General features: G+C 38.2%; 1 protein-coding gene across 1 annotated transcript in view; it reads left to right on the top strand.

Annotated features, from left to right (window-relative positions):
* Nucleotides 1-16,459, top strand: part of BANK1 (B cell scaffold protein with ankyrin repeats 1) — a 134,713-nt gene extending 118,254 nt beyond the window's left edge. The window contains 5 exon segments of the mRNA XM_036382683.1: nucleotides 6,374-6,442; nucleotides 7,578-7,762; nucleotides 9,331-9,394; nucleotides 13,896-13,945; nucleotides 15,845-16,459. Coding sequence (XP_036238576.1) covers nucleotides 6,374-6,442; nucleotides 7,578-7,762; nucleotides 9,331-9,394; nucleotides 13,896-13,906 — 329 coding nt within the window. The 3' untranslated portion in view covers nucleotides 13,907-13,945; nucleotides 15,845-16,459.
* Nucleotides 16,460-17,458: the final 999 nt, after the last annotated feature.

The raw sequence follows: 17,458 nt of genomic DNA, 5'->3' as shown, positions 1-17,458 counted from the left end.
AGATCTACACTTCAAAACCTAGGCAATAAACAGTCTGTGATGCAAGTTGTCACAACTGAATTACCACAATTCACAGTTTGAGCATCTGCCTTAAATTTGCTGACACATAAATTCTGGGAAACATGGGGGAGTTGAAAGATTTAAAACATAAATGTTCTAAACTGAAACTCAGTTTCATTTATTATACTTTCAAATTTTAATGAACATTCATACTGCTGTATTGAACACTGGTAAACAGACTGCATTATTAACAGAGAGTAGATTTGTTCTTTAATTTAGTCCACTGCAAGAATTTTATCTTGTGTGTAAAAGGCTCATCAGCCAGTGGAGCTGCAAATTGGTGCCAAGTAGCTCATTGTCCAGATGGTGTGCAGTTTTACTGTGCTCCCTTACCATTCCTTAGGTGCTTAGTATTCCTCTGAAGGTTATTTCAGTGTTTTGTTCAATTGTCTGCTGCCAAAACAACTGTTAAATAAACATCTGAAGGTGTTGTGTTTTCAGTTTAGAGTGCAATTTTTAATGCTCCCTATTGATACCAAGTTTGATTGAGCGGGAAACCAAAGTCCTCTGTGTAGTTGTAGGAGAGATGCATGAGTTTCTGCAATGTCCCTGCCGTTTCTGAAGCCTGACCTACCAGGAATCCCTCAGGTTAAGGATTACATTACTGTCCCGGTTTAATCATTACCTCTCATCACAGACCACTAGTATGAAAGGGTTTCTCTGCAGCAAGAATACCTGCCCTACAACAGCATAGATTTCCTATGCTATAGCCTTTATTTCTTTGCAAACCTCTCACAAATCCCTGAAGGAATGTATTTTCTCTTCTGTGCGCTGAAAACATTTTGCTATTCAAAGATAGCTGTCTGTGAGACCTCACTGTAGGTTTAAAAATTAGAAGTGAAAAATATATTTTCCAGTTACTGTTCCAGTGGAGAATAACATTCTCATTGCTCATCAAAATCACAGAGTATGCAGAAGAAGTAGCATCCAGTGGATATTTTTAGGGAAGAAGAATATCTCACCTACAGAACAGACAGCATAAACCCACTGAAGTGAATAAATAAAATCCAGAACAGAACTGTTAGTGTCTTGGAAACTTATCATGCTGATTATTGGGAAATACAGTGATCACATCCTGAGTCAGTAATTCTTATTAAGCCAATTGTTTAAATGCTCTAAAGCAGGGGTTTCCAAAGTGAAGCCTCAGAGGCCATGCAAATTGCAAAACATATATGTCCCACAGAGGGATTTTGTAGTACTCTCCTACAGTGAGTATAAAGCACTGCACTGCAGATGAATTTCATTATGTATTCCTAACTTAAGGGTGTTTTTCCATGAATTAAATACTAGGAAGCACTGTTTGGCTGACACTTAGACAGGTTTTACAGTCCTGGTTGGGAGTGATATACCAGCTTCACCCACTATTTTCATTCAGTCAGATTTTTTGCTATCTGAACTTTGGTAGATTGAAACAAGTACTGAATAAGGTGCAGAGAGAAAAAAATATTTATGGGATGCTGTCTGGCTGCAAAACAAACTGTTCCAAATACCATATTTCTAGTAAAAACATGTAAAGAGTTCTTCTCTTTTTGCTTTTCTCTACTCAAGAAAAATGGGACTAAAGAAGTATATTCAGGTTTTACACCCTGGAGCAAATACTCCTTGAGTATGTCACTCAAGTCCTTCCAGCTTCCATGATGCACTAATTTCAAATTCTGACAAGAGCAGAGATGTGAGGGCTGTTTTCATTTGTATGGTACTGGGGTGCATAGTACATTGACACCACCCTCTGAGCAGCTCCTTAAACTAACTGGTGCCTCTTCTACTCACTCACTCACTCACTCACTCACTCACTCACTCACTCACTCACTCACTCACTCACTCACTCACTCTTTACCTCTTCTGTAAGAAGGGCGTTCTGGTAATATTTTTATTATCTTGCTTAAGTGTAGGAGAGTCATTTCTGTAGAGTCTCCTGAGGTCCCTCTGTGACCAAAGTTGCTGAGATTTTAACAGATTTGAGTTCATATTTGCCAGATTCAGAATCTCACTGCAAATTGTGAAGGGAATTGCTGGTGAGCATATGTTTATTTTTGGATTAAGATTTTCACATCATCATTGCACTGTAATTCCTTTTAAAATCATTTTGCTTTTGGTCTGAGAAAATGTAGTGGTCCATTCTCAGCCAACTAAATAACTGTGGAAGGTAGAGGCTGGCAATAGCCTGGGGAATTAGGATGAGTGGATGTGATGCTGTCGCTGAAAAGCCCCAGCAATGTAAGGGAGCAATGTGGCAGGTTGGTGTTTCTGCAGGGGCACTTGGCATCACCTAGTCTTTATTCTAATGAAATGGCTGTTGTGTGTTCTCAAAAACCTCTTGAGTGTCAGGCTGCCCATTTAGGCCTGATCAGAATTCCTGTACCAGTGTAGATGTGGTCACTCGTTTTCCTGCACTGATGCACTTAAAACTGCTCAGTCCTTTTCCCTTTGCCTCATCACGGTGTAGGTGTACCCAGACACCAGTGCTGCCCTCACAGGACAGCTTCTGGAACTTGAGCCTCTGTTACCTTGCACCATACAGCCAACCCTTCACCACAATGCCTGGACCTACCTAGATCGGATTCACAAGCCATGATGATATGCTTTTAATCCATGCCCAGCTGCCTTGCCTTGTGAAAAGAAAAAAGTGTGTTTACAAGGTCCCATTATCTTAGTTGATTTCATGTTATGAGTCACTGGAATTTTTTGCTTTCATTTTGAATATGTGAAATATTTTGTATAAATTTTGGGAGTGGTCATTAATCATCTCTTATAAAACTTACTGGTTAGCATTGCATTGGTGACCTCTCTTGAGTCCTCATGCTGAGTGATGTTTGGTGTGTTAGCAAACAAAACAGACAAAAGGAAAATAGATCTAAAAAGATGTGAAAGAACATCTGCAGAGTTCTCCTCTCCTGAATAATAAGCATCATTCTACTATATTCCTTCCTTAGTATTCTCTGTGTATTTGCCATCTCTTGCTGTGCTACATCTAATTTACAATCCAATCCCTACCAGAAAAAAAGAACTTGGAGGTTTTATTTGCCTAGGTGCTATGCATACACAGTTTAAATGTTAAAATATTTAAATAATGTGGAAAAAAATTGAATGGACAAAGGCAGGAGTCTCTCCCTGCAAAATATCCTGAACAATAATTCACCCCTCCTTCTCCATTCTTCCATTAATCACGAATTAATTACATGATGATTCTAAAATGAATGAAGCACAAACCTACAAAGAACAAGGAGGCAGCTTGCAAACCCACTGTAATTTGCAACTGAGTTATGTTACTAAGTGCAACCCTAGTGTACTAATTATTTGAAATATCACTTAGCCATGTGTTCATATAAAGATTTTGTTTTCCTGTATTTAAATTTTGAATGTTTCCTACGGAAAACAGTAATAGATAATTTTGTTTGGAACATCAGCTCAATGAAGCTGATGAATAAATGCATCTTGAATTTCCTAAGCAAGCTGAATTCAAAATAGTGATATTTATTGATAGATTGTTTTAATCACTGTCTTTTCTCCTTTGTGTTTGTGCTAGTGAAAGTGTCAAGTAAGTATGTATAAGGTATGATTAGCTCATATGTTCTTTCAGGGGGTAGGTTCATCAGTCTAGCTGTGATTGAATCACTAGTGCATAGTGGAAACTCTTGTTTCATTTTTAGAGGTAATGTTGCCAATTCAACAAATCAGGCAACATCCCTCATAGTTTAGATGAGTAAAGTAAAATATAAATTAGAAACCATATCTTAGTTGATCATTGCCTCTTAGCTGATATGGGTTCTTCTGTCCCATGATCTAACTCTTTCTGTGTTTTGATTTCCTGTGTTTCCTAATTATGTCACTAACCAATTTTGGAAATGTCATAGTGCCTCTGTGACTCCTTAACATTACAGCATTGTGTTAGAAATTCAATTAATTCTGAAAATCAAATTCCTGTCCCTTTTGTCAACCTGCAGCTACTGTAAAAACTTTCATTCTCTCTTTCTAGACCCTTTATACTCACCACAGTTTCTTGCAGTTTGTTACTATAAAATGGTCTTCTTAGTTCAGAATTATACACAAAACACTTAGATTTCAAATTTTTCTAACCCATTTGTGGTGCTAACCGTGAAAATATTAACCAAATTTCAAGCCTCATAGCATTATTTACCTGCATGTGCAGACAGCCTGAAACAAAATCTTTAGTTAGGCTGAGATAAAACAGGCAATTCAGAATTCCTTGGATCCCACTCACTTTCCAAGACTACTTTAGGGATTTTCCCAGAGTTTTGCATATTTGCCACAAAATTTGTATTTTGTCCCACTTTTTAAATGTTGTTTTCTGGTTTCGTGTCCTGTTAGAAAATATTGCAGTAGTTTCATTCTCTCTGAGTTTGCTTTGCTGGAAGAATATTGAGGTTACATTACATTTCTAAAGAGAGGTCTTACTGCCTGAGACATAAAACTGTATTTAGGGCTTGCAAAGAACTTCATCTGTATCCTGTAGCAGCTGAAGAGAGGAGAGGGAATTAAGTGGAATTACTTGTTAGCTCTCTCAGCCTCCTTTAATTCTGAGAAACTGCAACAGAAGTTTGTTGTAGACAAAAATTAAATGGCATGTGTAGGGTCAGGACATTTAGTAAGTAGATTTTGACTGGTAGTTTATCCAGTCATAACATTTGTAAAAATCCAAAAGCATTCTCCTTCTGATCATACAGATGTTACTGAAGGGTGCACGGTAAGTATGATAGAATTACTGTAACATTTTAATCAGGTTATCTGTGCCAGACAGGCCCAGAAAATAAAAAATATATGTCCTTACTTGAAGGACTGTGACATTCTGACACTTCAAAAAATTGCTATATTAATATTGCTTTATTGAAGGAATATTTACTTTATCTTCCATTTAAAAAATAATGGAATATGTCAGTGTGCAAGATTACCTGTTTCTTTACAAGATTACCCTGCTGTGTTACAAGATTACCCTACTGTATTCAAGTAGTTCATAAGTAATTGGAATGTGGGAATGAAAGGGTGAATTGCCAGAGTTCTCCCTAAACTTATGGCAATTGTACAGTGGAGTGTTCCTGCCTTTTCAGGCATTCCAGAAGCAGGCGTTTGTTTTCACTGACCTTACCCACACTGAATACTTGCTGCCAACTAAAATAATTTCAGCAAGATGCAGCACATAAAGTGGTTTTAACAATTTTACTTTTCACTGGAAGAGTAATTCCATTTCTGATTACTCCAACACTGCAAAACTCAGCAGAAATTTCAAAGCCTATCAATTAAAGTGCTTTCCAATCAGGCACATTGTTGAGTATCTCCCTTCTCCTCCTTATGCAGTAAAATTCAGACTGCCTGCATTACCTCTGTGCTCTCATTACTTTAATTTCATCTTTAAAAGGAGAATATTATTTCAAGTAGAGAAGAAAACACTGCAAACATACTTAGTAGGATTCTTTGATAATTACAGAGAGAGGTATTTAAAAAGTTGAAATATATCAGTGTTTGGCTGAGCGAGGGGCATAAGTGAGAGCATGCCTGCTCTGCTGCTTCAGCAGAGCTCCCTTGGCCTGGGCCTTGGTCCCCAGGAAAATATTTGCTCCATTGAACTGGCACATTTGCTGCATTGCAGTGATGACAGAGGATTACTTAATTTGCAGGAATTATTCTAGGTTCCAGAATGTCAGTTTGTTTAGCAAAAATCAGAATTGAGACTTGAGAGAAAGCAACTGCCACGCAGGCTATGTCAGAAACTGAGCAATTCCCACCTTCTGGGTATTACATATGCTGCCAGCAAAAGTTGGAGTGCTGCATTTCAGGGTGTATCCACTCTGGGCACTTCACAGGAGTGGGAATGATGGGCTGCTCTAACAGAGGGGCTGTGCTTTGCTGTTTCTAATGCTTGAATAAAGTACACACAAATATGCACACACCTTTTTTTCAGCAGTGTCACTACTCTCACCTGGTACTATTGGGGCTTTTTCTGCCTTAGTTTTCCCATAAAATAAGGAACAGGCTAAAGTGTCTGTACCATCTGCAGAACTCTGAGATCTTGCTGTTTCTTCTAGACACATAATATGCTAGTGTGATAAATCCTTTTAATTTTCTTCGAAGTGTCTTGTAATGGTTTCTATAACATCAGTAATCCTGCCATTCTGTGCAACAGAACAATTTTTCAAGTAATTAACATTAGACTGACAAGTGGGTTGAAAAATACTCTTAGACTAGAACAAAAAAAAATGTATTCCAGCCTGCTTTTATGAGTCTCCTTCCTTCATTGAGAATGAGATGGTTTTTATTGCCATTTTTCAACTTCCTTATGTTCCTGATTTTGTTGCAGTGTTCCAGCAAAAGGCCTGTCGAGTGACCAGTGACAACAGCAGGACATACTGCGAGGCCAGGAACCCTGGTACAGAGTTTATTTTAGCTCTTTAACTGCCATGATGTTTTTCAGTGGAGCTAGCAGAGTTTTGCTGTGACTTGATTTTAGGTGATTTAGCATCTGTTTTGCCACCTACGATTTATATCCATAATGGTATTGCAGCATTAAGAGATCAGATTAAAGAAAGAAGACTAAAAGTTATAGTCTTGCAGGAAAGATTTGTAGAGTCAGAATTACTTTACACTTTTCTGTTTCCCTTCATGATTGTGATTAAAGCCAAGACAAGGAAGGACAGGAGGGCTCAGCTGTGCAGTAATTCCAGCCATGGAAAGACAGAAGTGGGGAGAGCAACAGTTCCCTCCTGGGTACCCCAAGATGCATGTAAAGTTGATTACTTGTGGCAGTCCAGTTGTTATTTGAGTTGTAGCACATTACAGTGTTGCTGCTATAAATTCCAATTATGGTACCCCTTTGAACAATCCTTAATTGTTCAAAGGTACCTTCCTTGCTTGAAATGAAGATAGTGGTGCATGACGGAACAGAAAAACTGACCAAAATCCCATTGATGGACTAAATTTTTATCCTGGCCACACTCCCCATGCAGTGAAACGGGTGCAACAGCCTCACAGAGGGCTCAGAGCACCTGTTCCATGGCTGCTCATGTGTTCTGCATCAGCCATTCCAGTATCAGTATCCTGGGCAGAAGCAGTGCTACACCTCCCTGGAGCAAGCTGTGAATCTGATAATGCACATCTCCCTTCAGCTGTGTTTGTACCATAATCTCCAGGAACGCTGGGCTGCAGTGTTTTCTTGTTCCTGCAATGTATTTTCTTCCTTGGAGGAAGGCAATCTTTTGAAATTTCAAGATCCTTCCTGACCAAATTTTATCCACAACTTTTGAGATATGTAATGTATGATGTTGAAGAAGAAAGGATGAAAAGTACTGTGGATATTTTATATAGCAACCATTTCCTTTAAAATGTCAGTAATGTAACTGTAGTGCTAGAAGGAAATTATTTCATGAACCAACACTAATGGAGAATCCATGGACCATGGGCAGTAGTAATGAAAGAAATGTTTGGGATGCTGCTCTGCTGCCAGAGAATAATGGTAGAATCCTCACTGATTTATTGCATTTCTCACTTTGTACATTTTGTTGTAGAAGCACACAGAGGTCACACTGAGACAGTAACTTACAGCACTGTGGTACCCAAGATCCCTTCTGAGCAGGAAGAACTCATCCACTTACAGAAACAGGTGAAAAATGGGGCAATTTCTGTGGATGAAGCCCTTGACAGGTTTAAACAGTGGCAGAACAAAAAGCAGAGACTACCATTCACTCAACAGGTATGAGTTTGAAATTTGTTCCTTGATAGAAATCTTGTTTGGATGTTCTAAAAGCAAGTTCTTGTGTTTTGGCTCCTGCATATGAGGTCAAAAGTAATAATCATGATTTCTACGCAAATCAGCTCCCAAGAAGCTTGCTGGTTATAGTTCTGATTCTTCTAGATACCCGTTCCCACTGTTGTTTGAGAGGTTTTCTGAGGTTGGTTTAAGTCCAGAGTTAAATATGCTGTTCTCCTAAGACTTGTGTTTTAAACTGTTGGGTGATGTGCATCTTTCACGAAACCACAAACCTTATGTCACCAAACAAACCAAATGTGCTACTGAGCAGTGTCAGCTAACAAAACCTGACTATATCAAGCATACATTTATTCTACCAATTACAATATATTAACTTACACCAGGCTTTATGCCTGTCTGAAAGGGTTGAATATACTTAGTGAAATCCACAATTGTCAGCAATGCTCTACACCTCTTTGTATTCAACGTATGGAGTAAATTGAGGTGCACAAAAACAGGATTTACAAAAGCCCACACACTGAGTCACTGAAAGCAAGTCATGGAGAGGAGATTTGTTAATTACTTCTAAAAAGACACATGGAGGAAGAGGTTATGCCCTCATTTTATATGAGGTCATGCATTAACAAAAATAATTTCTTGTTGTCCTTCATGTCATTTAGTAGAAAGAGGAAAAGCACAGCTAGTCTGCTGCTTTTCAGAGTGAAAGAGCTATCAGATGCTGCCAGCAAGGAGAGTGCTCTTTGTGTTTGCATCTACTTGAAAATCTGAGCTTTGTCATCACAGTGGAACACTTAAGAGCAAAAGTGCAAGGGCCTGGAACAGTTTGGGGGCCCTTTCCCAAGCTGGGCACCAGCAGCACAGCACTAGGATGCCACCTTCCAAATCCATCCACAGCCAAACATGCAGATAAATTGCTGGTATTGCTCTCAGTCAGGGGCATTTCTTGAGGAGGAAGATCATATCTAATCTGTACCATGATAGCAGCACCAAGTTATGTCTTTTTTTTTTCTTGATGAACTATAAGATATCCATATTTCAAGGAAGATTTACTTGGCCTGTTTTCAGTGCTTCAGGAAAAAAGCTGCTTTGTAGTGGTGGTTTTTACCCTGCATCACATGTGTGACTTTTCTTTGGTTTTGCTCCATAGAAAAGTCCTTTCTTCTTAGTCCTCTGTAAACTTGATGAACTGACTTCATGCTGTCACTGCAGTTTTTTGTCCTTCACTTGGTTTTTTGAGGAAAAATTTCTTTTCCAAAAAAAACCAAAACAACCCCAAACAAACAGCAAAGAACATCCAAGACTCTGTAATCTAATGCCAGAATCATTTTAACTTACTGCTGGCAGGGATAACTCCACAAGATTCTTAGGTAAAAGTGCTAAAATTAGCATCATAAACATTTTTCAGTCTTTTAAAATTATTATCTAGGAGAGAGATACATGATGTTCAGAATGCTAAAGAATTCAGCTCTTTATAGTGTCTTACTATTTCTACAGTAAACTTCCATTACTGATTTCTGCTGCTGGTTTTTTGCTTGTTTTTTTACTTACAGGAAAAAGTTCATCACCTGAGAGACACCACTATCAGAAACAGACAAGAAAATGAAAACCTGAATGGTAAGTTGTGCTTCTTCTGCCTTTAAGGACTCTGAAGCCTTGAACTGTAAGTGTAGTGCAGAGGTCTGATCCAAACCCTTTTGGATTGGGAATTGAATTTGTAATGAACATTTTCTGTATCTGATCACATTTATTTTAGCATAATCAGGCCTTCAGCAGTGTCAAAATTTCATCCCAAAGATGAACTCACTGCGAGTTAATGGGGCAGAAAATTTACCAAGTCTCTGTGGCTCAGCTTTTCTGTAGCCTATTTCCTACTGCATCATCAGAATTTGGGTAGATGGCTTCTTTAGAACAATTTGCTTGATGACTTCGGTATTTTATTTGTAAATCAGCCATCAATTTGCAAATTCTCGATGAACTTTCTACTTCTACAGCAGTTTTTGTGAGTATTGTGGTCATTATTTAAAACTGTACCACTGGTGATTTAAGATGCTTTTTTCCTTTTTGGGATAAAAAAGAGATTTTTGGGGTTGCCCTGTGCAGGGCCAGGAGCCAGACTCTATGATGATTGTGGGTGCCTTCCAACTCAGAATATTCTATGACTCTTTGTGATTGACTGTCATCTACAATAGTATGAAGCATCAGCTTTTTCTGCAAGTGGTTTTCTCTTGCTGTTGCAAAAAGAATCTATTAGAGGGTATTGGTTTTAGGCCTTTGATTTCTGTAAACTTCAGTACATATGCTGAAAGGAGAATTGGGGTTTTTTTTTTCACATTGGAATTAGTACCATTTGTATATCTCTGTTAAAAATTATGACCTAAATGCATTATTTCCTTACTGCAAGAGAAAAAGTACTGCTTTCATTATTCTCTTAGACAGCCTTGTATTTATGTGAACTTGTGAGGTACAGTAATTAATTAAGGGAAATTCCTGCTGGCCCAGTAGCAGCTCTTCCATCCAGATATTTCAGCTTAAATATCCTCTGTGGCTGGTAGGGAGGCAGTGTCCTGAGTAAAAGCCTTCAGAAGGTGCTCAGAGCCTGAGGGCTTGGGATCACTGCAGCTCATGAGAAGACAAGGGTGACTCTTGAGTAGAATTTGTCTGTAGGGTTTCATTTTAAGGCCACAGCAGCAGTCCTGCCTCTGTAGCTGTCCTGCTTCTCCAGAGTTCATTGTTGAATCATACCAGCAGAAATGTAGTATCACCACCAGAATTGTTAATTTTGTGAAATTATCCAGTAACTCAGATAATGATCACTATATTCCCTTCTGCTCCTGACCTCACTGCCCTCTCTTACACTGTCACAGAGCCTGAGATGCATATAAATCAGCAGCTTTGCACTGCAGAAATACAGGCGTAAGAATCATTATGGTCTGTCCAACAACAGAAATCAAATATTTCAATGCTTGGAAAAAAAAGGACTTCCTCTAGAACTGAAGGCATATCAATGGCAAGAGTAAACAAGGGTTGCAGAGGGAGGATATCTACGTCCAGACATAAATTCTCTGAAACAAGAATGACAGTCGCCTTCTCTTTTTCTTTGAAGTTCCTAAGGAAAGCAGACTAGAGAGCATTCATTTGAGAGACATTTTGTTTCACGTGTCATTTAGTAAAGTGGTATGTGTGAATGTCAGCTGTCCTCAGGTTTATTCTAAGAATGCTAGTTTTTACATGTATATACAGACTCTCCCTGCTGTACCTTTCAAAACATGCGCCTCCTTCTCTGGATTCCATGTTTGAAATCAGGATTTGGATAGTCTTTTTCATAGACAGTTTTTGAAGTCTTGAGTGAGGATTTAAAGAGATCACATCTGAAGTCTGTTAGAAAAGGAATTTGATTTTATTTTAATGAGAAATGAAAATAACTCCTAGAAATTAGTATGGAACATAATTTTTAGTTTCTTGATAAGTTTGATCTTGCTTCCACTGTAATGAAGTTATTAATGAGAGTGGCACTCATTTCAGTCTTCCATTATAACATTTGATGCTATCTCAAGGTTCATGTCTCATTTTGTAACTGTTTAGTATAGGACTGAATAATGCCCTAAAAAAAAAAAATCTACTGCAAAGCAAAAGGTTCTGCCACTCTTGGAGTTAAACATCTACAAAACACTGTCTTAAGAACAACTAAGGCCTAGGGAAGGGACAATGCTTTAGCTCAATACTGTATAATAAATATCTGGTCTGACACGTAGACATCGATAATAACTTTTTGGTTTTTTTAAGATGTTAGCCCACAGACCAAAACCAACAAAAACAAATACCTTAAATAAAAACTCAGGGAAATACATAGAAGATTTGTGGACAAAAGCTCCACTTTTAAATCTGAGTAGCCCAGATTTTTCAGGGTGCACCACCAAAGTATGAACTAGAAGGAGCCTATTGCCCATGGGAAACTTTATCTTTGAGCAAAGCTCCTTAAGCTTAGGTAAGGCTGGAGAGTCTTGGGTTTGTGCATGTCCACCAATAGAACAAATGGCAGCAGCTGAGACAATATTTATTCAAGGATTACTAGACAAGTTTCTGATGAAGTCTTAAAAAAACAACACAACTTCCATGTGCATCCCACATCCTTACTTCCTAGCACATGGGAATATTTCAAAACTTGTGTGATGCCTACCTACATCACTGGGCATTTGAACTACCTATGTGAATCTCAGCCATTTCTGAACATAGAATTTCAAAATCTGCCTACTATTGCAGTTACATTATGGCACCTTGTGTGTCACATCCCACAGATTTAGTCATCCAGCCCCTAAAAATATGCACAAGCTTGCAGAAACTACATAAGATGCTTTGAGTGGCTTGTAGTTAGCTATCCTCTCACAGCTAATCTCTGTAGAACCTTGAACTTGTTTGTTAGGGAGGGAAGTGCCAAGTTCCTCACCAAAACTGGGAATAAGTGATGCTCTGGTCTCTAAGCTTGGCATAGCAGCAAGAACTGAGTATTAGGTGTCCCTGCTTCATTGCTAGGTAATGAGCAAGACAGAGGCCACAGAGGACAATCTATAACTCAGCTGGACTTGAGCAGACAAATACTGCATTAAGCAAATGTTAAGGTTGATTTATTATTACTGGTGGTGTTGCTACAACTGTTATTTTTTAATGCCAGCAACTTCTATAATGATTGAAGGTAGGTCTTGGAAAAAAAGTTAGATGTTTTAGTAGTCTTCCAATGACAAATATACCCATGGGACAAATGAACAATTCAGTCTTTGTTTCATCTGCTCAGTCTTGGCCTCCCTGGCAAGATTGCCAAGGTAAGTGGCCTGCTGTGGAGAGGTCAAAGCTTTTTCCACTGGCTACTCAACTGCAAGCATTTATTTCTGAGCTGTTAAAATCAGTAGGTACAGGCACTGGAAATGGCCTTCCTATCAAGAAGGGCAACTTTACTAGCTGTTGCTGTAGACATTTTAATACTGACCAGCTCCTGTAAGGTCCTGTGACTAGCCAGGTAATTCACTGCAGTAAAGGCATCCTCCACAGAATTTCTTCTGTCACATTTTTATTTCCAAATCTATAGATGCCCAGCTTGCTGCCAAAGACCAAATCTCTTTCCCATCTTGATCCAAAAAACACCCAGAAGAGCACTATGCACATTCTACAAACTGGCAGGTTATTGATTACATTTGCTATCCAAAATGTCTGGCTTCATTCCCCAGCCCTCATCAGTGCCTTGTTTTTAGTCCAAGTTGCTAACAGAATGCTTATTCATCAGTTGATGCCTCTCCAGCTTGCAGGTTGTGTCTAAGTAGAGTTCCCTGAAAACTAAAAAAACGCCCCTTATTTTTGAGGACAGCCACCAATTTCTGTTTTCTCTGCTAGGTCGACAGGAAGATGAATAAAGACAGACCATAATTTTGGCATTTGGATTCACACGCACTAAAACTTCTTTAGTCAACTTAGCAAAGTTGAAATAACATGGGATCCTGAAGCACATACAAGCTTTTGTATGTTTGGACAGGGAGGAAGTCATAGAAAAGCTGCTTTTTTCCTTTGTGGCTTCACAGTATTTCAGTCAGTACTTCTAGTCTTGAAAATACTTACTTGTTGGTAGTTTACAATAGTGTCCATTGGACTCGTGAAGGAACATCTTTAGCCTGGCTTATTTCCAATTTCTTGAGCTTCACATGATGCTCAAAGTTTAAATCTAGAAAATGACAAAAACTCAGTTTCCTGCCTACTTGTCACCAAGTCAGGTCTTCATGAGGCAAGCTCACAGTCCCACTGCTGACAGGAGCTCACCAAGACAATGAATATCCATGCATCTCTCACCTCTCCTAATTGTCACCAAGAGAGACCAGCCTTGCTGTTGGGAATAAGATTTGTACAAAATCCACCTCATGTCATTCTCCCACACAACAACTGCTTATTTCTGTGAGTGTCTCTTGCTCCCCTGCTCCCAGGGACATGTGCTGTCTTCATGTTTGAAGTTAAGCACATAAAAAGTTACTCATTGTAGGAATGTGTTTTCTGAATTATTCAACTTTGGAAGATATTTTGCACAAGTCTAACTTATTGATTTCAGTGATTATTGACTGCATCTTTTTCTTTTTAGTCTACAACTAGGAGCCCCACAGACCAGGAACAGATGCCTAATTACCCAAGGTAAGAGCAAGTATATGGGTGCACACACACACAAATGTTTTTTGTCATGGAGACAAACATTTGGAGGTACTTTCCCTCAGAGTGCATTTGTGTAACAGGAGGGTGGAAGTACATCTCAGACAGAGGCTCTGATTTCACAAGATAAACCATTATCATCACACAGTCTGGTTTGTACTAGAGCTTTTTTTTTATCAGCTATCAACCTATTCTCGTTTAGTGCAGGGCAGATTAGCAAACAGTGAGGCACTGAGCTCACCTGTGGGTGCAGCTGAAGAGAGTTCTGCCAGTTACTGCCACTAAGGCAGGGTATGCACCTAAAAGCTGTATCAGAGACCAGTCCTACATCCTGATTTCACAAGCAGTATCAAACATACTGAATAAAGTTGAAAACCATAGATACAACAATGTGTTCAGACTAAACACAAGACCAATGGTCATTTCAGCACTGGGAAGCTTAGAGGTGATGGTACTGTCTCCATAAACAGCAGAATTTTCCAGTGGTTCTGCTAATGAGTTTCTTGGGCTTGGGGCATCTAATGGCCTCTGTAATAGTTGGGGGGTTTAATTATCACTATCTGCTACCTGTGTGCTTCTATTTATATCTCATTATACTACTAATATATTAAGATATTGTTATAGCATTAATATTTTTGTTATTATTTTGTAATATTATTAATATTATGAAGTAATATTAGTCCACAGTAGCAAACTGATGCAATTTATTCCTGAAGACAGCTGTAATTTTAAAGGCTTTGTTAGCTAAGTTACTGTGTTCAATGTGCCTCTCCAGCTTTCCCAAGTGAGAGGAGTGCAGTGTGGTACTGTTTTTATTTTTTTGAACTGGAATGTGGATTCTCATCAGTGGGGTCTCTTCTACCACCCTACGCTCATGTGAAGGAGAGGGAAGTTGCTTCTTGCAAGAACTGTGTGTCCATGTCTCATTTCTGGAGCTAACTGCTCACTGGAGTGCAGTGTCCACACCATAAAACAATAGCTACCTCCTCTGCTGCTGCTTATCCTCTGAATCACTTCTTCACATTCCCCCTCTTCAAAAGTTCTCATAAGAACAAAAAAAAAAAATTAAAAAAATCTTATGACCTGAGCTGAAAATGAAAAACTATTGCCCCTTCTTCAGGAGGCAGCTTAACTCCTACATGGGCATTCCTAAAGGAGCTGTTTCCTTGAGTGGAGATGAAGTCACCTACACTTAATGAATAAAAAAGGTTTGGATTTTACAGGCTCTGAGGCAGGAGAAAACTATTACAAAAAACTGGATAATATCAGAGATGCTTATAAATTCCAGATTGCTAAAGTGAGATGAATCATGCAAGGGGAGAGGGGGAATTAGCCCTGGGATGAGAATAGGTGATTTCTGTCACTTGAAGAAAACAATGATGAAGTAGATGTGGGAGAACTTGCAAATACAATTTATCCAGAACATTCAATAAATTCTGTTTGTGAATTATCCACATCAAACTGCAAGGTTCTCCTCCTCTGCAAACTATAGACTATCCATAGTTTTCTTGCTGTTTTCTGTCTTCAGATTGGTTCAAATAAACCACTTCTTTTTTAAAGACTAATTTCAGGGAGATTTTTGAGTGTTTGACTGTTACAAAAAATAGCAGATAAACATTCAAGACCTACCTTTCTATTGCTCCTGTTTTTACTCTCCAGACTGAGTTTTCAACTCCAGTGCAAAGTTCTTAGCTGACTTAGCTAAGAATCACTTTTTCTTTACACAAGGTGGGAAGAGGATAAGGGAATTGATATTCAGCTGGGGGACCTGAAGGAACAGAATGGTTTTGATTCTCTCATACTCATTTCAACAAATACAGTTTGATCTTGTTCTAAACAAACCTGACCTATTGAGTAACAGGCATTTTTCACCATTACCTGCAGTGTGCCTCTCCAGCCAGTTGCACACCAGTTTCCTCTGCTTAGCATCCCACACATGTTCCATGCCCTGACAGCCTCAGGCTCCATCCTACTGTGACACCTCCATGGGATCATTGCTGCACTTCCTTGGATCCTCTTGCCAAGGCCAGCTCTGGAAGAAGACCAGTATCACTAAAGGAAATTAATAAGGTTTCTTGTAAAGTCATCACCGAATTTTACACCTTTTTCTGTGTTTTTTTTTTTCCAAGATGACAGCTGACAATTTATATAAAGATGAATTGCATGCTTTGGTTAATAATTTTTGAAGTCGTTTCAGTTTTTCCATTGTGCTTGATAAGTTGTTTAAAAGTAGATTTTATGCACAAAAGAGGAAGATTGTAAAAGGCTATAAAGATTATTAAGTGAAAGTAAATAAAATTTAGCTTTTGCTTTTTGTCGAAACATTTTTATATTCACTCTGTATAAAAATTTGTCTTTACTAGGAATAAGGGTATTTCATCATCAGTTTAAATAATTGCACTCACATTAAAGCTAATTTCTTAAGCCAAACTATGTAAACCAGTACTAATTACCTACTAATGCATTAAAGTGATTCCAAGAATTTGGTTTACAAGGAAATTGTGTTTTGTTTAGTAAGTTGACTAAGGTAAATTATATCCAGAACAAAGCCAAATTATTTTCTACTGCATTAACACAGGCAAGAGTAAAGGAATAAATATGGTTAATGGGTATAATGGTCTGCATGCCCGTAGTATTATTCTACAAAATTTATGTGAGCATGTGATGATACAAGAGTGTGCAAGATGACTTGCCCTATTTCATGCACAAAAACAAGAAAAAAAAAATCTCCTTAATATAAATATGTTTTCCTCCTGAACTACATGTTAAAGTGACACCCAAATTTGGAAGAGGGGAGTGGATTTGAAGTTCAGGCCCTCAAGGCTCCTATTATTTCTCCAATCCCAATACATTATTGTGCCAAGTGAACTATTAGGAATAAAAATAAGCCAAAAAGCCAATGTTCAACTTTTAAAATGATGACAGAATCTCGAAAGGATGTAGATTTAGACTAATTAAAAATCTCTTTTCTATTTTAAATTGGTTGATTAAACATTTTCAGTAAATTATTAGTTCCCTGGGGGAAAACCTGCATTGCTGTTAGAAACACTCCCAACAAATACTGCAGATGTACTGCTATGAAGTTGTAAATATTCAGTGACTGCTGTATTAGTGTGGCAACATAGCTTTGTGTACCATAAACCAAAAAAAGCCCTGTAATGTACTCCAGAGCTGGAAATACAGTCAGTGTCTGTGAACTGAGGGCTGTCAGGCTTTATAGGGGAGAAGCTGGGATGTTTTAAGACTCACCTGGCTACATGGACCTTCTTTCTCCCCTCAATAATATTTATTATTTTATATATAATATATATATATAGTATTTGTATTCTTACAAACCTATAAATATTTTATATAATTATGATTATAAATATTTATAGGTTTGTAAGAATACAAATACTATCTATATATAAAATATATATAGTATTTGTATTCTTACAAACCTAGCTAGTCAGTGTATCCCCTGGCAAGCATTCCTGACTTGACAACAAACAGATGGAG

The sequence above is a fragment of the Molothrus ater genome, chromosome 4 (assembly GCF_012460135.2).
Source record: "Molothrus ater isolate BHLD 08-10-18 breed brown headed cowbird chromosome 4, BPBGC_Mater_1.1, whole genome shotgun sequence".
Taxonomy (NCBI): domain Eukaryota; kingdom Metazoa; phylum Chordata; class Aves; order Passeriformes; family Icteridae; genus Molothrus; species Molothrus ater.
The sequence above is the reverse complement of the archived record's forward strand: the minus strand, read 5'-3'. Positions and strand labels throughout refer to the sequence as shown.